Source organism: Artemia sp. Qi Xiang Cuo, chromosome 20 (assembly GCF_049724085.1).
Source record: "Artemia sp. Qi Xiang Cuo chromosome 20, ASM4972408v1, whole genome shotgun sequence".
NCBI lineage: Eukaryota > Metazoa > Arthropoda > Branchiopoda > Anostraca > Artemiidae > Artemia > Artemia sp. Qi Xiang Cuo.
Genome location: NC_142813.1, coordinates 32,501,324 through 32,523,372, shown reverse-complemented (window position 1 = coordinate 32,523,372; position 22,049 = coordinate 32,501,324). Strand labels below are relative to the sequence as shown.

Sequence of the window (22,049 nt, the reverse complement as noted above, 5' to 3'; positions counted from 1 at the left end):
ACATTGTATTCTTTGAAGGGGCTGTTTTACTTTTTGTTAGATTACATTGATTTATCCCAGGCCCTTCGTGTTCTTGCACATTTTGTTTCAGATCAGTCTGAATGTCAACTTTTTAAGAATGTCAACCCTGTTTGCACAAGGTTAGAATTCAACACTGAACACTGAATACGCGTCATATTGCTTGGAGTATGTTGCGTGTAGATTATATCTCTAAAAAATACTTTAATTTGTTGGTTTCTATTTGATTTTTTTCCACTTTGGGTAAGTGCGTCAAGAATAGGCAGGATATATGCTTGTCACTTCTATTATGAACCTACTTAAATCGACTACTAAATGATTATTTGGGCGAAAAGTCGTCATTTTTGACTTCAAATCTTTATCTTTTAGAATCAGATGATCCGGTGCCAAAATCAAATGCTTTTGACATTAAATATGTTTTTGTCCCAAACATGGCGTATACATTGCTGCAAGTGCGGAATCCGAGCCGTAGCGAATAGCCTCTACTATTTTAAATCCTAGTTAAGACGATACCCAGGATTGCCGTTGGATACGAAAATAAATACACTGAAAACATTTGAAAATGCATTTTGGCAAAAGGCTTATGTAAAATCTTTTGGCTGGTTTCGCAAAAATCAGCAGATTTTGAAATTTAAGCTAGGAAATTTTATTTTTTATTCAAATGGGAATACCAATTTAACTCAAAAACCCCACACAAAACACAGGAAAAAACAATACTACAAAATTTTGTCACGCAAAAAAAAAATCAATACAGAAAGCATTTTGTTATGATCTTTTCCAGTCCCATTCGAGGAAAACGCCCACTTTTACACTTAAATAGCCTACAAATTTATAAGCGCAACCAATGAAAACATTCAATTTTTATCAATAAAGCAATAGCTGTAGACGGGCTATCATACTCAAAACAGGTACCAACTTCAAGGGATGGGTACCATAATTACCTTCAAGATATACTTTGCTTTGTGCAGAACAAGCCTTTTACTTTCAGTTCATTTGGGTGAGATTAAAATAAAATGTCCCATTTTCTGTTGAGATTAATAGTAATACAAAGAACAAAAGTTAAAACACAACAAAGGTTAAATTCAAGGTGAGAACTGAACCTATGAATCGGTTAGAAAAAGAGCTAACCAAACCAAACAGTACGTAAAAAAACTGAATTTTTAATTAGTTTATTTCCAATTTACAACATTTCAAATAAAAATCATCTAGACAGCAGATTTGAGCGCAGCTGTGTATCTCTTGATTTTAGTTCCAATGCTCATGTCAACGAAACGATCTCCAATGGACACAACAAGTCCACCTATTATGGCTGGGTCAGTTTTCATGGTCAACTTAATATTTTGACCTGGCTTCAGGAAGCCCTTCAGAGCCACTTCCAAATCTTTGCGCGCAGCTTCATCAAGAGGCTGAAATATTTAAAGAAATATTTCAATAAAACCTGTTCTTCTTGTGTTTATAAATAAAATAATTGCACTTACTCTCGGGGGGGGGGGGGCTATAAATTAATATTAGCCTACGTTTAGAGAGCATACTCCTTTTTTAGTGAAAACAATGTAGCACATATAGAAATTATAGTGGTCATGTTTTGAACTGCGCCGTTTTCTTAAAACAGTATACATTCAATCCTCTATTTCCACGTTGGAATTAACCAATTTCTCGATAGCCTACTTAGTTAGCGCACCATGAGCCATTTTTTTTACAAAGTCATAAAACTCACTATAATCCGAGCAATGTTTTTGCCGGTAACGGAATATTAAAGCAATCCAATATTGTTGTTATTCTTTCCTGAAAAAAAAATTATCTGTTGAGTTCCATCATTTTAAAAAATACACAATATAGAGGTACATTCAAAAAATTTGTCCTGCAATACGAACAATAAACGAATTCTGACGGGATAAATGGAAAGACAGAGTTTATTTTCAACAGGGAAATATTATTTTTTCCAAGTTTATCATTACGTAATTTCACTACATAGTTTATTATCTGCATAAGTTCAATTTAAGTGACAGTTTTTTTTATTCACCTTATGAACATTTCATTGGAAACTAGGATCTTCCTAAAAGGGCTGAAGGCAACAACGGACATTCTCGTCTCCAAAAGTGGATGCAGATTGGAATTAACTAGCTAGGGACGTATTTTAGTTCTTTTGTTGTCCTCTAAGACACTTGAAAAAGTCCCTCATTGCCGTCAATATAATCATCTAACAAAATACGGATGGCTAAGTTATACTCACTTTGGTTTTCGCAAATGCCATTCGATAACCCATTCAGTTTGGCACCTTTGAGGGTTTTGATATTGGTAAAAGACTCTTACATTTTTTTTGTGGATTTTAAGAAGGCATTTGATACAGTTGATTTTAATATCAAACAGTGCGTGGTGACGAACTATAAGTAAGGAGTGACTTGGCTCAATAATAAACATAATCTAAAAAAGGGAATTTGGTACCAATAGATACATCAAAAGAATCAGATTTTTATGCTGATTTCAAAAATATAAGTTTTATCAAGTTTAGTCTAAGTTATACGCCTACCCATAAAAAGTTATGCGCCTGAGAAATTTTGCCTTATTTTCAGAAAAAGGGGCAAACACCCACTAAGTCATAGAATCTAAATGTAAATCACGCCATCAGATTCAGTGTATCAGAGAATACTACTGCTGAGGTGCCAAACTCCTATCTGCAAGAATGTAGAATTTTGTATTTTTGTCAGAAGAAAGATCACGGATGCGTGTTTGTTATTTGTTTTTTTCCAGGGGTGATCGTATCGACCCAGTGGTCCTAAAATAAGGTGAGAGGGATCATTAGAACTGAAATTAAAAGTTCTAGTGCCATTTTTAAGTGACAAAAAAATGGAAGGTAGCTCAGCCCCTTCCCACGCTTATTTTCTCCCAAAGTTAACCAATCAAAATTTTGAGATAGTCCTTTCCTCTAGCATTGTCAAAAATAGAATAACTATGTCTTTGAGGATGATGAATCCCCCACCCCCCCAGTCCCCGGGGGAAGGGGTATACAGACGTTTTAGGGGGAATTTTTGATGGTAGTGGGGAGGGGGCGACGGATCGGGGGTCACGTGGGAGGTTCTTTCCACGGAGGAAGTCTTCATGGGGGAAGGGACATTGCTATGAAGGGGGCACCGGATTTCCCAGCATTATTAAAAAAACGATCAGAAATTAAATAAATTAAAAAAAAGAACAAGTTTTCAACTGAAAAATTTAAAACGAACAGAATATATAACGTATGTGATTGGGTTCGCCCCCTAGTCAATACCTCGCTCTTTACGCCAAAGTTTTTTAGTACTTTCATAAGAGCTAATTATTCTAATAAACGGCCTTTGTGATTAAGTGGTCCTTCTTAAAGAATTGGAAAAAAAATTTGAAATTTAGCGTAATGAGCAAGGTATTGACTAGGAGGGCGAACCCTCAAAATATACGTAAAAAAATATACGAAATAGAAGTTCGTTACGTAAGTTAATTCATAGGTTAAGTACATTTATTACTAATCAAAACCTTTATCAATTTATAAACGCTCAGAAATTAAATAATAAAAAAACAAGTTTTTTTAACTGAAAGTAAGGAGCGAGATTAAAACTTAAAACAAACAGAAATTATTCCGTATATGAAAGGGCTGTCCCCTCCTCAACGCCTCGGTCTTTACGCTAAAGTGTTTTATTGTTTAAAAAAATAGAGTTGTGAAAAAGAGTCAAACTTTAGCGTAAACAGCGAGGGATTAAATTTAATTTTAGCATTAAGATTAGAATTTCTAGTAATTAAACGTCAATGTTTAAATTAGTTTCCGTCTTTTTTAGTTTGCGTGAATTTTGAACGAGCACAAATTTTACAGAATAAAGTTACAAATTCCGTGCTTTAGCAAGCTAAAAGTACTGAAAGTAGATAAACTCTGGGATTAAAAGGCTCCTGTGTTTCTTTGCCATGTCTTGTTTCCTTAACTTTAGCGTAAAGAGCGAGGCATTGAGAAGGGGACAGCCCCTTTCATATATGGAATAATTTCTGGTCGTTTTAAGTTTTAATGTCGCTCCTTACTTTCAGTTAAAAAAACTTTTTTTTATTATTTAGTTTCTGAACGTTTTTAAATGGATAAAGGTTTTGATTAGTAATAAATATACTTAACCTATGAATTAACTTACGTAACGAACTTCTATTTCGTATATTTTTATTACGTACATTTTGGGGATTCGCCCCCCCCCAGTCAATACCTTGCTCATTACGCTAAATTTCAAATTTTTCCGTGCTTTAACAAGCTAAAAGTACTGAAAGTAGATAAACTCTGGGATTACCAGGCTCCTGTGTTTCTTTGCCATGTCTTGTTTCCTTAACTTTAGCGTAAAGAGCGAGGCATTGAGAAGGGGACAGCCCCTTTCATATATGGAATAATTTCTGGTCGTTTTAAGTTTTAATGTCGCTCCATACTTTCAGTTAAAAAAACTTTTTTTTATTATTTAATTTCTGAACGTTTTTAAATTGATAAAGGTTTTGATTATTAATAAATATACTTAACCTATGAATTAACTTACGTAACGAACTTCTATTTCGTATATTTTTATTACGTATATTTTGAGGGTTCGCCCCCCCCAGTCAATACCTTGCTCATTACGCTAAATTTCAAATTTTTCCGTGCTTTAACAAGCTAAAAGTACTGAAAGTAGATAAACTCTGGGATTACCAGGCTCCTGTGTTTCTTTGCCATGTCTTGTTTCCTTAACTTTAGCGTAAAGAGCGAGGCATTGAGAAGGGGACAGCCCTTTTCATATATGGAATAATTTCTGGTCGTTTTAAGTTTTAATGTCACCCCTTACTTTCAGTTACAAAAACTTGTTTGTTTTTATAATTTAATTTCTGAACGTTAAAAAAAAAATTGTTTGTTTACTAAAATTTTAGTACTAAGATTGGACTTTCTAGTAATTAAAGTCAATGTTTAAATTAGTTTCCGTCTTTAAATTAGTTTGCGTGAATTTTGAACGAGCACAAATTTTACAGAATAAAGTTACAAATTCCGTGCTTTAGCAAGCTAAAAGTACTGAAAGTAGATAAACTCTGGGATTACCAGGCTCCTGTGTCTTTTTGCCACGTCTTAACGAGTTGTTTCCTTAAGCGTTTTCAGATTATTTTCGATTTAACAGTTCTCTGCCTGAATATTTACAAGAATGCCAGTAACTTGTTGACAAAATATAAGAGGGGATATAGGTCAGTTTTTAACTTTAAAAAACTTGAGACAGGGTCTGTGAAATTCTCTTCCAAATGTTCTTAAAGAGGCAGGGCACCAGTAGTTCCTTCAGAAAGAATAAGTTGTTTTTTGTTGGAGGGGAAACCATTAATATTATAGAAAATATTTAGAGTAAATTGTAAAAAATATTTTGCTAAAAAAAAAAAAAAAATGCAACGTCTTTTTGAAGGTAAAGTAAAAAAATAAATTAATAAAGGTAGTCAAAATAAGGCTATTTGAAGATATTCATTTTGGACACATTTCATACTCTCTTTATATTTATGTATCTTTGACCTTTTAGGAATCATATTATAACCTAAAAGGTCAACAACATAATAGCTGCAATAACATAATAGCAGCATCGCCCCCGCCTTTCAAACTGGCTTAAGAAGCAACACCTTGGTCCCAGGTCAAATCTGGCTTTAAAAATTAATATTATAGAAATCATAGCAGCTTATTAATGTGAAGTTTGTTTATTTCGAACTGAGTAAATTGTAAGAAAATTTTGCTAAAAAAACAAACATTTGCTATGTCCATTAATAATACGTGAAATCCGAAAGAATCTTAAAGGTAAAGTAAAAAAGTAAATTAGTAAAGGTGTTAACATAACGCTATTTGAAGATATTTATTTTGGACACATTCCATACTCTCTTTATATCCATGTATTTTTGACCTTTTAGGAATCATAATATACTGAATATAATAAAAGCTGCACCCCCCCCCCCCCCGAAACTTCAAACTGGCTTATCAAGACACAACGCCTTGACCTCAAATAAGGAGAATGACATTTTGTAAGTAGAAAAGTACTCGAAGAAACACTACCAACGCTGGGCTGATATAGCTACATTTTTCACCCTACAAAGTGACTCTAGAAAAATGAATGCACAGCCAATAACAGATGCACGATAGAGTAGATGGTAGGAGAAAAGTAATGATGAGAGGATTGCTATTGACAAATACAATTATTTATGTCTGTTATAAGTTAAATATTCTGATTAGTCTGTGGGGATTAAAAAAAAATTCTCGATTCAATCCGATTTTCAACGGTAAATCTATATTTCAAGTAAGAAGATATTAATTTAAACAGAGAGCCAATATTCGTTTTTTCCTCTTAATCCGTCTTTGGAGCTCAATTTTTTCTATTCTAACGCCAAAGGACTTTCAGTAATCCGAAATAGTGGGTCATTAGTTACAAAAATACTAGTTCACCAAAATCGCTTAGAGTAAAAAAATACATTGAAGCAATCCGAAATAGTGGGTCATTCGTTGCAAAAATACTAGTTCACCAAAATCGCTTAGAGTAAAAAAAAAACACAATCCAATCACATCTCGTCCGATTCATCTCATCTACATCTACGACTTCAACATACCTGGTGAAGCATTACAATACACTGACAAGCAACAATAAAAGGAATTGAACCACACGCAAAAAGACAGTTCTTGAACGAGAAAGAAGCCAGGTGAACCCATGGATTCCCGTTGTCTAGGTCAAACTTTGTTATTTGATACCCCTAATTAGTTCTATGTCACCAGCAATATTTTGAAGACAGGTCAAATGTATTTATTAAATATGCAACTGTGACCAAACTTATTTATTAGTAAGAAAAGGAAGTTTCAAATCGTGTAAATGTTGCTAGTAGTGTAGGAAGCAAGTTGTATTGAACAAATTTAGAATTTTTTTCATTATTTATCCAGAATCAACCATTTCAATACTTATAATTAAATATAGGCTAGAAATATCTGTATTTTCAATATATCCCCCCCCCCTCATTCACTTTGTTTTAACATCAAAAAAGAAAAAGACAAAAGAAAGAAGACGAAGACAAAGAAAAGATGAAAGAGGAAAAAACCTTAGCAGATGTAACTTCACAGATAACTTCTCCTCTATGGGCGGCCATGATAGTCTTGAAAGCATTAATGACACCATCAACCATCTTCAGCCGATTATTTTCAGTCAACAAATCTAATAAATAAAAAACACATTATGTGTATCTTTTCACAAAAAAAACAACCTTTTAAAGGGTTTTACAAAAAAAGAGAGATTGAGTTCGTCTTTAAAGGGATGTCCATCACAAGCGGTAGCAGCAAGAGTGTTCTTTTCAAGAAGTAGTTAGCATTATTTAATTAAAACGTGAAACGCCAATGAAGAAATTTTTTTGAACCTCATCCAGATTGAATTTGCAATTTCTTGGCTTATAATTATTCAAGGACTGGCCATTACCAAAGGGCTTCGCCGGCAAACACCTTTTTGAAGCAGGCAGGGATATTCCCTCTAGATATTTACAGGATTTATAAATTTGTATACGTGTTAAAAATTTTTTTTTTTCTAAAAAGAAGGCAAAAGTATAACATTTTGTGGTCTTCTAAAAATAAACATATTTCCAAACATAGGGTAAGAAACCCACAGGATTGGCTCTCCCTCGAGGGAAAATATTTGTGGTTCTGGGAGCGGCAACGTCTTTTTCAGACCCTCATAACAGACAAAATAGCATAGTTACCCATATAAAATCAGATCACGCATTCGTGACAGGAGCAGCGAAAACAACTGCAGTGCGAGATTGAAATATTATTTACCCCATTAAAGACGTCGTACATGCATTTTTGGCAAGAGATACCAAAATGCTTCTCAAAAGAAAACAAAGCTAGCCGGAACTCCTACTTTTTAGTCAGTATATGGTAACTTTTTTTTTTATTTAAAGCTGATACGTATTTTTCAGTGAGTCAATTCAAGCATTTTAATACGGCCCGTGAAACATTGCATTCCATGAACTTACGACAAAACAGGAAATCCGAGCAAATACAAAAACTTCCACTATCGCGCAAAACATCAACTACAGGAATACAGTACAAATCATTTTTATCTATTTATCACCAGAATTTTAAGGAAAAGTATTAATATAAGAAGCTTCAAATAAAATCCTTTTAGAAATACCATAAAACAAACAGAAACACAAAATTTCAAAGACGAACGAATACTGTGCGAATCAACACCAAATTTACTTATATCTAAGCTTTTTTTAGGAAAGTTATGGGCATTTTAAATCGAAAAGGTTAATCAAAGTTTCTAACACTAAAAGCCCCCCTAATCAGTAGTAAGTCCAGGGAGGGAGGTAACCCCCTGGCTTGGGTGCAGTTTCTACATACACAATATAAATGTTTCATAAGAGAAAAAACCATAACAATTCTAGTCCCATCGCCTTCCAGTCTTCCTAAAATCCAGATACACTATTGACTCTAAGCCTGGCTGATAAGTGACTAGAATGTTTAATAAAGACAACAAAAGAAAAAGAAAAGTAATGTCCTAAATACATAAATTGCACTCTATGTTTTCACAAAATCCACTAATTTAAAGGTTTATTTGACAATAAGGATTCTGATTTACGTCGTAGAGACAAATGCGTATACTCCAAAGTAACCCAGAGGTCAAAGAAAGGAGGTACTAAAAGTATAACAAATATTCTTTTTTTAGACTATGGATGTGAAAAGACTTTTAGCGAAAAATTTCCACTAAAACATATGAAAATAATAAAATGTCCATTAAACTATAGTAAAAGACAATAGAATATAAATAAGGTACTAGCTGAACCTATTCAGAAGTAAATTCGACAAGTCGTTAAAACAAATATCACAGACAAATCTGAAAGAAGAGTCATTACTAATTTTTCATTTTAATCCCCTAGCAGCCTAATGGAAAAGACATTTCTTTATTTTTTGGTGCTTACTTATCTCTTTGAGCATGGAGAATACTAGTAAGCGAATTCCACAAAATATCTACTCAAATTAGATAGTCAATAAAAATTGTTTATAGTAAAATGGCAAAACAATTTTTGTCATTAATCCTTCCTTTTAGAGAGTATCATCTCTAAAATAGAGAGAGTCAATAGAGAGTTGAGAGCAAATCAACTGCAGAAATACCGAAAACAGATTTCCCAAAATTTGCTTCTTAAAGACGCAGTTTTCAAACAGTTCGTGATAACGAACTGTAAGTAAGGAGCGATGCGGCTCATTAGTAGCCAAAACTCTAAGAAACAGAGTCTTGGAAACAAAGGATATATCAAGGGTATCGAATTTTGATGCGTATTCAGAATATATAAAATTCATCAAGTTCAATGTTACCCATCAAAAGTTACAAGCCTGAGAAAATTAACCAATTTTTGAAAAAGGGGAGAAACACCTCCCAAAAATCAAGTGATTTTAAAGAAAATCACACCGTCAGATTCAGCATATCAGAGAAACATATTGTTGAAGTTTCAAGCTCCTATATACCACTATGTGGAATATTGCATTTTTTGCAAGAAGCAAGATCATGGATACACGTTTATTTTTTTTTCTCAGGGGTTATCGTGTTGAAACAACTATCCCAGAAGATCGAAAAGGGGCTCATTTGATCGGATATCAAAAGTTCCTCTGCCCCTTCTAGGTGACCAAAAATATTGGACGGCTAGTCCCCCTCCCACACCCATTTTCCCCCAGAGTCTTCTGATCGAAATTTTAAGATAGCCACTTTGTTCAGCATAGCCGAAAGATCTCATAGCTATGGCTTTGAGGATGACTTGACCCCCCCCCCCCCCCAAGCCCCCGATGTAAGGGATACAAACTATGAACTTAGCCCATAGTTAACATGTAGTATTGGCTATTGGGAAGTACACAGATACTTTCCGGGAGGGGGGTTACGTGGGAGGATCTTTTCACGGAGGAATTTTTTTGTAGGCGAAGGGATTTTTCATGGAGGTGAAGCTTGATTTCTCGGCATTGTTCAAAAACGATGAGGAATTAAATAAAAAAAAACAAGTTTTTTCAACTTAAAGTAAGGAACAACATTAAAATGAATAGAAATGATTACGAATATGAGAGAGTTGCACACTCCTCAATACCTTGGTTTTTATGCAAAAGTTTTTTTTTTAGAACTTTTAAAAAGCTTGTTATTCTAATTAAACAGCTCTTGGGTTTATGAGTCACTCGTAAATAATAGGAACAAAAAGTCAAGCCTTAGCTTAAAGAGAGAGGCATTGAGGAGGGGACAACCACCCTAATATTCGTAATCATTTCTGTTCATTTTTTAATGTTGCTCCTTACTTTTAGTTGAAAAAATTAGTTTTTTTTATTAATTCAGGTGATAGAGCAGCTCAAGATTTTGTATTGAAAACTTCCCATTGAAAGTTTAACAAAGGACTTTATTATTTAGTGTCCTACCTAAAATGTAGAGCAATTTAAGCAGGATTCAAAAATCCAACGTAAGTCCCATAATCCCCAAAAATCTCTTTGAGCCCCTCCTCCAAAAAACAAAAAACAAAATACTACCCTTCTCCCCATTAAAAGACACTGACTTTGCCTACCTACAGAAACGAAGAGAATACATGGTGTTCGCAAGTTAAAACAATGCCATATATATTACATAAGGGGTTACCTAGAAAATTGGAGGTCAAATCTACAGCTTTTTGTTCTTTTAACATTGAAGATATGGCATCTTTCTTCAATTGACGGTTCAAAGTTGGATTCTTAAGGAGTTCACCAAGTCGAGGAAATTTCTTCAAGGATGCCTAAGACCCAACAAAAAGCATTAGAAAAATCAAAAAATTTCAACAACCATTGAAAACATGATAGTAATTAAAAAGCATGGAATGTAAACAAACAAACAAAAGCGAAAGAAAGAGGATATTTAGAGTAACGGAAGAACGAAAAAAATGGAAGAAATTGGTGATTTTCCCCAACCATTGTGAAAAAGAAAAGTACAATAATGAAAATATGCCTTTGTAATTCAGCACAACTGACAAAACCAGTAATAATGAGTTACCTAAGAAATAATAGCCAAACTTGGTATTTTTCTTAATTAAACTTTATGTTTCGGGTTTTTCCAGAAACAAGTGACCCTTGTTTTAAAACAAAAAACTTTGAATTAGGACTTTTTATTTAACAACTGGAAAATATAGGACTTCAAATCCCTTTCAAAATATAATATAATAATCTGCCTCCTTCCAATGGATTGCAAGTTATAAACTGCTAAAAAATATGTTCTGACCCCTAACTATTTATTGTGGAATTTTTCAGAGAATGTTGCTTGGACCACTTTTATTTCTCTTCATGGTTGTTAACCTCAAAAAATTGGCTCAAAAGCCAAAAGAAACCTGTGGACATCTTGTCGATTCTTTAAATTTGCAATAAGATTATTAAAAGACAGCCCCCTGAAATCCTTACCCACTGTGCTGATGAAGCCATCACTAAACCAGCCATCACTAAACCCGAAACTGAACACTTCGGAATCAAAAACCTAACCTCCTGATATTTTTGCCCCACTTTTCTAATTACATCAAATCTACATTATGAGTTACATTATATGCCTTTTTGTTACTATCACCTATTATCTAAAGTGTTAACAAGTTAATACATCACTTTCTATGCTCAAAATTTTCAATGAATTCAAGTTCTCTTAGATCCTTTCTCTACAACTGCATCTGTCTTTTGTCAAGCCACAATTGGCTTAGTCTGGCATCCCCACCACCCAAAAGAACTTAGCAATAAAATTGAATCTATTCAAAAGCTCCATCTCAGAAGAATATATAAAGAGACTAATATTCCATTCCCCTTGTGAAGTACAAGCCTTGCTACCCTGAAAGATTAAATGAATAGCACTTGTCTGTATTTTTCCGAGTTCGCCATCACTAATATCAAGTCATCTTCCTAGCCTTCACAGTCCTAACAGCCACCTCCCCCCTTTCCCCCACTTGAATATTAAATGAGTCATCAATCTGTGCCTGCTCTGAAGATTACAGGGTAACTTCATTCTCTAGTTCATAAAATGCCTCAACAAATAGATTGTCTTTTATTCCACCCTCCATTGTATTTTTATTTTTCAGGTATGCATTCACTCTTCCCTTTTTTGTTGTTGGAATTCATGCAGTTTTCTAATTAACAAAAATATACAGTGGTAAGAGATAGAGAACACATCCACCACTTAATTAGGTATATATATATATATATATATATATATATATATATATATATATATATATATATATATATATATATATTTAACTATAGTGCATTTTTGGCTTAGCTCCTATTGAATCCATATGTTTTTGGATTTTTGACTAAATGAATAGCTCTGAGCTGGCAATTTTTTTTTTCAAGAAGTGATGTCAATTAGGGGAGCATTTGTCCCCTAGACTTTGATTGGACAATACCTTTTTGGGGGTATTTTCATTAAAAAATCCTTTGTTTTTGGTAATTTCATTAAAAATGTTAAAAAAAAACACAATTTAAGTTTGCTTAGATTTTGGAAAAATGTTTTTTCGCACCGAATTTTCGTAAATCAACACCACTGCCTATAAGTATAAAATCAGCAGAGTATGAACACATATAAAAACCAACATGAAAAGTTTATTTTACATTAAGCTGAGTTAGATCCTTTTCAACAGCTTCAAGCTTTTTCTGTTTAACAGCAGCTGAATACAAAGCTGTTGCATATCTGCCTTCAATACCAAAAACTTGAATAGGAGCCTTCACAAGCTGATTAGCTGCTGATGTGGTCGAAAATTGTCTAGCAGCCTAAAATAATAATAAAATAATAATGATTGTATGGGAAAACTATTAAGTCATGTAAAAAATTTAAAGCAATAAACAAAGTAAAATAAAAAGGAGGCTTTATTAAACAGCAATCAGCTTATACAACACAATATAAAATATTGTGCAGAATTGTTAAATTAGTTGAACTGATGCCAAACTAAACAAATAATGATTATCACACATATAGAGGAAGCACCTTGAGACACAAGACACAAATTACATTTTTAACTTAGTTCTTTAAAAAGTTAAGATTTTTTTACAGCTTTAACTCCAGTCCACTGAATTCCAAATCAGGACCAAGGTGTCAAATCAAGAAATAGAACCTTGGAGTCGGAAAGAAATCAACAATAAAATAAGCACTATAAAAGCTAGAGGAAGGATAATCATGGCAAGATCACAAATAGTCAAATAGATCATCAAACTACTTGGGCAAATTTTCACTTATAATAAGACAGCAAGAAGATACAATTAAAATCTCATAAAGCTGTGAGAGATTAAATTAGATATCTGATTAAGACCACTGGAAGAATATGAAATAAAAAAAGAAATAATTTTCAATAGCTCTACAACAGAGCATTACAAAATGTAACATAATACCCATACATACATACAGTTAGAAAGCACAAATTTAAGATAGAATATGCAATTTTCATGAAATATTACATGAAAACACTAATTAAAACCAGATATTGATCCAATATTATGAGAAACTTTAAAAAATAAAGTATTTATCTATTTTTCAAAAGCAAGATTCTCATTCAAAATACAACAAAAATACTAGAATTGTTTTGAATTCAAACCAACCCAGGAATAGAATCAGAGGCGCAGCTAAGGGAGGGGGACTCCCCCTCCCCAAATTTTTAAGGCATTGGCATCCAGTGCTGATACCTTGGAACTTTGGGCATCTTTTGTGTCTTAATTTAGCTTATGTGTCCATATTTGTCAGCACACTAGACAATTGTGTTGGCATATTCTTTATACCCCCCAACCCCCAAAAAACACCTCAAAGCCCTAGCTTTACCTCTGAATAAAGGCATTTGAATTGGTTCCAAAAGAATATATAGTATGACACACCATTTTCTTGCAAAAATTTGCACAATAAGCCCAAGGACTCAGTTAACTTTAGCTACCTGTGTTCCCATCTGGCTATGTAATTTCAGCTCATTATCAATTATAACTCCTAAGTCATTCTCTTACCTTAAATTGTATTATCCAGCGAAACAAGAATTAAATCCTGTAGAATCGCTGGTTAGTGATGATGATGGCTGGACGTCTCAATGGCATCCCACTCAGTTTGCCACTGCTTCAATGACCATATTCTATCAATGGCTCTTTTAAAGGCAGCAGTACTGGGGGTGGTGACCACTTCTTGGGTGAGCAAATTCCACAAACTCACTATTCTATTAGTGAAGAAGTTATTGCGCAGTCTAGTGGCAGCTCTCTTCTGATATAGTTCTTGACAGTGCAGCCTAGTTCTGGCAGATTGATCAAGTTGAAATGGCTTATTTAACAGAGAGTTAGAATTCAGGAGCTTATATATCATAATAATATCATCCCTTTTATGCCTACAGACAAGAGTGGGGAGATTCAGTCTCTGCAGACTGGATGAATAGTTTAAACATTTACATCTGTCAATTGATTTTGTAGCCAATCTCTGAACTGATTCTAACTTCTGTTGGTCACCTCTGTTAAGGTAACTAGCAACACACATGCCAAACTCTGAATTAGGCCTGACCAATGCCTTATATAATTTACTCATTACCATAGATGACCTACTATTGATTGTTATTTTTATAATATCAAGGGTTCGAAGCGCTTTGGTTACAACTGTCTGTGTTTATAAAGTGCATTTGAGTTCATTATCTACCATGACACCCAAGTCTGTTTCCGCTTCAGACGAGATGATAGTTTGTTTTGTTCTCTCCATCCCTAACATATGATAAGGACATTTCTCATTTTTCTTTCCACAGTGGATTGTTTGACATTTGTTTACATTGAATTCAAGCCTCCACAAAGTAGCCCACTGGAAAAGTACCCATAGGTCATTCTGCACAGAGGCTCTGTTTTCGGGTACATCAACAGATCCAATGAGTTTTGAGTCGTCAGCATAAAGACTTATTTTATTTTTGACTGTGGTTGGTGCATCATTTTTATAAATGTTGAATAGTGTTGGTCCCAAGATGGCTCTTCTTCTTCTATTTAACAGCAAGTGGGCTTTTCAGTAAAACTATTTAGCCCTTTTCCTTTTGCTTCACTCTGTGGGCTACAGAGCTACTGGCTTGATTGCCTCATATTTATTATATACATTCAGATATCTTTCAGCAGATCTTTCGACTCTAGGAGTTCAAATATAAGATGATAGATGTCGATTTCTATGCTCTGTTTGCAGGTATAGTTGACTAGGCTCTTGGCTGATAGTGGGAATTTGTGGTGTTTGAAGTATTTTGACAGTTTACAAAGCAAGGTATGTTTTGCAGACGTCAGAATATTACATTCAAATAGGCAATTGTCAATTGTTTCATTATTCATATTACAATGCCTGCAAAGAGGGGACAGGGGAATTGAACCACTTGAATTAGAAAGCTTACATGAGAATGCAAGGAAATTTAGTCCATTTGTTCCAGAAAGAATTCTATGATAAATTTTAGAAAGACACTTATTGGGAAAGGGGGAAAGGATAGGATTAATCTTATTAAAATTAATATCTGATAGCCTCCATCGGTAAATACGGTATCTCTAATTGGGATTGGTCTCCCACTTGGCTGGTCAATATTTATAGCATTTTTTGCTATTTTATCAACCTGATGATTACCGCTTATGCCAGAGTGGCTAGGAATGTACTGAAAGTAAGTTTTTATGCCACTTGAAGCAAGATTATCAATAATACTGAGACAATGATAAGTGTCAATGTCCAACTTATATTGAGGAGCTGAGGCCAGCAACTCAAGACTTGACAGAGTCGGAATAGATGATAATATTATTCGAATTTTCAATCAAAGGTTGGTTTTGCTTAAGGTGTTCTAATGGCATGATTATGGCATTTAACTCAGCAGACATTATAGATAAATTATTAAATAACCTCTCGCCCATTGCAATTTTCAGGTGAGGAAGGAAAACACCACTTGCTACCTTCTCATTCATTTTTGACCCATCAACAAATATTTGGAAGTGGTTTTTATATGTAATTGTATTAAGTTCTGTAAATGTTTTCTGGACAAAAGCAATGGGGGTTAAATCTTTATTCCATTTTGAAAATTCAGTATTTATTATGGGAAATGACCAATTCCATGGAGGGGAATGGGGGAAAGTAGGTGCAATAGACTTTGCTGGTACAGGGAACTTCTTTTGAACATTGGCATACTCATCTGCAATACCTCTATTCATGGCTGGATTTCTTAACCAATTATGTAGTGTGTGTGAGCTATTTGATTCGATTTTTTTAAGACGTTTTGTAAAGAGAAAGCTACGTCTCTCCCTTACTGTTGTTAATCAACTCTCCATAAGCATAAACTTGGTGCTTGTGGGTTTCATAAGACAAAATATGAGACGTATTATATCATTTTGTGTTGTTTCAATTTTTTGCATCTGGGTCTTTTCACATGAACCATAGACAATGAGCCCATAGTCAATATGTGGTCTTATATGTGATTTATAAAACTGGAGTAAGGTTTTCTCCTTACAACCCCAGGGTGTGGAAAGAAGTCTTTTTAGTATATTTACTTTTCTATAACATTTTTTTATTGTGTTTGAAATGTGGAGGTGGAAATTAAGTTTTTGGTCAAGCATGAGACCTAGGTAATTAATATGATTGTCTTCTGGAATAGTTGTTTTATTAAGAGTTAGTTTTGCATTAATATGGTTTCGCTTCCGGTGAAATTGGATTATTTTTGACTTGGTGGGTGCAATGGGTAAATCTGAATGTTGAGAGAATTTTTCAAACTGGAAAAGTGACTTTTGCAGATTTGACTGTGCTATCTGAAAGGTGTTGCCAGATGACCATAACACCAGATCATCAGCATATTGTAGATTCGTGTGGGGTAGGTTCATGTCCCAGAGATATAGGACAAATAGGAGGCAACTGAGGACTGCTCCCTGAGGTAGGCCTTTGGATATTGTCTTTTGGGGTGAAGAGGCTGAACCAACACAAACAATGAAACTTCGCACTTCTATGAAGGATTTAATAAAAGATACTAGCTTAGGGGGTACTCCAAGGTTTGCAAGTTTGTTTAAAAGGATTTGGTGGTTCACATTGTCATATGCCCCTTCAAAATCTAGGAAAGCTGCCACTAGGATACTATTTTTTGAGAAAGATTCATTTATTGCATTTGTTAGCAGAATGAAAGCATCTGTTGAGGAGTGGTATTTCCTGAATCCAGTTTGAGTGTGTGGGATCATGTTATTTTTCTCAACAAACCAGAGGAGTCTGTGATAAATCATTTTTCTCCATTATTTTCCCCATCACAGGAGTAATCATTATAGGCCTATAAGACTCAGGGTTATCTTTTGGTTTATTTTTCTTTAGGATTGGTAGGAGGGATGAACATTTCCATATATTGGGGAACCTAGAAGATGCCCAAGCGTAATTATAACAATTTAGCAGTTCTTGTTTGTATGAAGGTGTGAGATTCTTTATCCATGTAGGGTGTATATTGTCATAGCTGCCGCTAGTTTTGGTCCTAATATGATGTATTGTATTATTCAATTCCTGGATTGAAAATGGATTAGTTATGCACTCGGATCCTGGGCGTGGTTGGTAACTTGGGTTCAGAGGAATTGTGGCCAGTTTGCTTTGAATATTTGATGCTAGCTTATTAACAAATAGAGTTCCAAATAGGTTAGCCTTTTTATCATCATTATCATAATGGGTATTATTTTGTATAAGGTCATACAGGAGTGGATTGGGGGAAGTCTTTTTCCAACATATGTGACTTATGACTTTATGTATAATTGGCTCATGCGTTTCTCTGGAGAGATTATTTGCGAAATTATTCCAGTAATTATACAAAAAATTCAAGTAATTCAAAAAATTTAAAGACACAATTTGTAGGTCAATTGTGGAGAATTTGCCACTTTTGGGGTTGAAGTATGGATTCAGGTTTGGAGGGGTAGCAACAGCTAAATCATTATTATTTGAAGTCATATGCTAAATAAATTTACCAGCTTTATTTGCTGGTTTATTCCCCCACAAAAGGCTGTGGGCATTGAAATCACCATAAATAATGATATTTTTTAACATATTAGAATTATTTATATAATTAAAGAAATCCTTGGCATCTGTAGTTTGGCCATTAGGGTTATAAAAGCTTATTATGTAGGTTATAAATAGGCAGTTTTAAATATTCAAATAGGCAATGGTCAATTGTTTCATTATTCATATTACAATGCCTGCAAAGAGGGGACAGGGGAATTGAACCCCTGGAATTAGAAAGATTTTATGAGAATGCAAGGAAATTTAGTCCATTTTTTCTAGAACGAATTCTGTGATAAATTTTAGAAAGATACTTATTGGGAAAGGGGGAAAGGATAGGATTAATCTTATTAAAATTAATATCTGATAGTCTCCATCGGTAAATATCTCTAATTGGGATTTGTCTCCCACTTGGCTGGTCAATATTTATAGCATTTTTTTGCTATTTCATCAACCTGATGATTACCACTTATACCAGAGTGGCTAGGAATGTACTGAAAATAAGTTTTTATGCCACTTGAAGCAAGATTATCAATAATACTGAGACAATGATAAGTGTCAATGTCCAACTTATATTGAGGAACTGAGGCCAGCAACTCAAGGCTTGATAGAGAGTCAGAATATATGATAATATTATTTGAATTTGCAATCAAAGGTTGGTTTTTCTTAAGGTGTTCTAATGCCATGATTATGGTATTTAACTCAGCAGACATTACAGATAAATTATTATATAATCTCTTGCCCATTGCAATTTTCAGGTGAGGAAGGAAAACACCACTTGCAACCTTCTCATTCATTTTTGACCCATCAACAAATATTTGGAAGTAATTTTTATAGGTAATTGTATTAAGTTCTGCAAATTTATTCTGGACAAAAGCAATGGGGGTTAAATCTTTATTCCACTTTGAGAATTCATTATTTATTATGGAACTGGACGAATTCCATTGGAGGGGAATGGGGGAAGTGGGTGTAACATAATTTGCTAGCATGGGGAACTTCTTTTAAATATCGGCATACTCATCTGCAATGCCTCTATACATGGCTGGATTTCTTAACAAAATATGTAATGTGTGTGACCTATTTAATTCAATTTTTGTAAGATGTTTTGTCAAGAGAAACCCACGTCTCTCCCTTATTGTTGTTAATCCACTCTCCATAAGCAGAAACTTGGTGCTTGTGGGTTTTCTAAGAACAAATATGAGACGTATTATATCATTTTGTGTTGTTTCAATTTTTTGCATCTGGCTTTTGCACGTGCACCATAGACGATAAGCCCATAGTCAATATGGGGTCTTATATGTGATTTATAAAACTGGAGTAAGGTTTTCTCCTTACAGCCCGAGGGTGTGGAAAGAAGTCTTTTTAGTATATTTGTTTTCCTATTAGCATTTTTTTATTGTGTTTGAAATGTGGAGGTAGAAATTAAGTTTTTGGTCAAGCATGAGACCTAGGTAATTAATATGATTATCTTCTGGAATAGTTGTTTTATTTAGAGTTAGTTTTGCATTAACATGGTTTCGCTTCTGGTGAAATTGGATTATTTTTGACTTGGCGGGTGCAATGGGTAAATCTGAATTTTGAGAGAATTTTTCAAACTGGAAAAGTGACTTTTGCAGATTTGACTGTGCTATCTGAAAGGTGTTGCCAGATGACCATAGCACCAGATCCTCAGCATATTGTAGATTCGTGTGGGGTAGGTTCATGTCCCAGAGATATAGGGCAAATAGGAGGCAACTGAGAACTGCTCCCTGAGGTAGGCCTTTGGTTATTGTCTTTTGGGGAGAAGAGGCTGAACCAACACAAACGATGAAACTTCGCACTTCTATGAAGGATTTAATAAAAGATACTAGCTTAGGGGGTACTCCAAGGTTTGCAAGTTTGTTTAAAAGTATTTGGTGGTTCACATTGTCATATGTCCCTTCAAAATCTAGGAAAGCTGCAACTAGGACATTATTTTTAGAGAAAGATTCATTTATTGCATTTGTTAGCAAAATGAAAGCATCTGTTGAGGAGTGGTGTTTCCTGAATCCAGTTTGAGTGTGTGGGATCATATTATTTTTTCAACAAACCAGAGGAGTCTGTGATAGATCATTTTCTCCATTGTTTTCCCCATCACAGGAGTAATCATTATGGGCCTATAAGACTCAGGGTTATCTTTTAGTTTATTTTTCTTTAGGATTGGTAGGAGGGACGAACATTTCCATATATTGGGGAACCTAGAAGATGCCCAAGCGTGATTATAACAATTTAGCAGTTCTTGTTTGTATGAAGGTGTGAGATTCTTTATCCATGTAGGGTGTATATTGTCATAGCTGCCACTAGTTTTGGTCCTAATACGATGTATTGCATTATTCAATTCCTGGATTGAAAATGGATTAGGTATGTACTCGGATCCTGGGCGTGGTTGGTAACTTGGGTTCATAGGAATTGTGGACAGTTTGCTTTGATTATTTGATGTTAGCTTATTAACAAAAAGAGTTGCAAATAGGTTAGCTTTTTCATTATCATTGTCATAATGGGTATTGTTATGCATAAGCTCATACATGAGTGGGTTGGGGGAAGTCTTTTTCCCACAGATGTGGCTTATGACTTTATGTATAATTGGCTCATGTGTTTCTCTGGAGAAATTATTTTCAAAATTATTCCAGCAATTATATTTTGCATCTATTATAGTCCTTTTTAGATTCGATTCTGCTTGTAATTTTTTAAAATATGTAGTAGGTGATGTTTTTTTTTATGAATTCTGTCCTAGCTGCCTTTTTTATCCTCCATTTATTTAGGCACTCATTTGTGCACCATGCTTTAGGAATTTGTTTAGGGAATGTTTTCTTAGGTGTTGTCTTGGAGATAGCATGATTAGCTGTATTTATTAGTAAAGATGTCAAGGCTTCAGCATGTGTGTCAACTGTTGTGTTAGATATGCATGAACTTTCGGTGAAACTTGTAATTTCATCATTTAGCTTATTTTGGAACATAGACCAATTTGCTTTAGTGTTGATATATTTGGAGGCATGGGATAAAGTTTCAGCAGCTTCATTTAGGGAGCAAACTATAGAAAAGGGGTCAGTACATTGACTATCATTTTAATTAATGTAAATTTTGTTCAAAAAAATTAATGACACAATTTGTACGTCAATTGTGGAAAATCTGCCACTTTTGGGGTTGAAATATGTATTCAAGCTTGGAGGAGTAGCAACAGCTAATTCATTATTATTTGAAGTCATATGCTCAATGAATTTACCAGCTTTATTTGCTGGTTTATTCCCCCACAAAAGGCTGTGGGCATTGAAATCTCCACAAATAATGATATTTTTAACATATTAGAATTATTTATATAGTTAAAGAAATCCTTGGCATCTGTAGTTTGGCCATTAGGGTTATAAAAGCTTATTATGTAGGTTTTTAAATTATTCAGCCAAACACTGATACCAATTACATCAACATCGTTTGCAAAATCTGGAAAATTGATGCCACAAATTTTATATTATTTTTAACTAATAAAGCTACCCCATCTCCTTTTCTCTCTGAAGATCTATCCTTTCTGAGGATAGTATATCCCAGAGACTTAATTTATTGATTTTGGGTTAAATGAGTTTCCTGGAGACAAGCAATATTAATGGAATTATTATTCATAAAAGATATTAGTTCATTTAGCTTATTTTCAGTGAGTGATCTTACATTCCATTGGAGTATTGATAAATGTTGTTTCATTCTTTCTAAAGTTATTAAAGTGATCTTTACATTTATTCTTCATATGACAGTGTATCAATGTTCAGCTTTGTTAAAAGTAAAGCAAGATCTTTTTTGCTTGAATGAGCATATCATCTGGGATGTAGATTTTTGCCAATTCTGCAATGATTTTGTTTTCTGTAGTTGATGTATGTTCATGGCCTGAACTGCATTACAGTTTAGAATGAATAATCATATATTTGGGGATTGCATTTTAGGTTGTGCATCCTGTTTGTCGGTTAGGGGATTGATTCCTGGTAGTGTTTCTGGTTTGTTTCTTCTTGGGAGGGGGGGCCAGGCTGACCTCATCTCACCGGACAAGGAGGCTTGTTG

General features: G+C 34.2%; 1 protein-coding gene across 1 annotated transcript in view; it reads right to left on the bottom strand.

Moving 5' to 3' along the window:
• Nucleotides 1-1,171: 1,171 nt before the first annotated feature.
• The window catches only part of ATPsynO (ATP synthase subunit O, mitochondrial), a 31,883-nt gene continuing 11,005 nt past the window's right edge, over nucleotides 1,172-22,049 (bottom strand). Inside the window, exons 2-5 of the mRNA XM_089106356.1 lie at nucleotides 12,623-12,781; nucleotides 10,644-10,776; nucleotides 7,087-7,199; nucleotides 1,172-1,424 (exon numbers count right to left, since the gene is read on the bottom strand). Coding sequence (XP_088962482.1) covers nucleotides 1,224-1,424; nucleotides 7,087-7,199; nucleotides 10,644-10,776; nucleotides 12,623-12,781 — 606 coding nt within the window. The 3' untranslated portion in view covers nucleotides 1,172-1,223. The remainder of the gene's footprint in view (nucleotides 1,425-7,086; nucleotides 7,200-10,643; nucleotides 10,777-12,622; nucleotides 12,782-22,049) is intronic.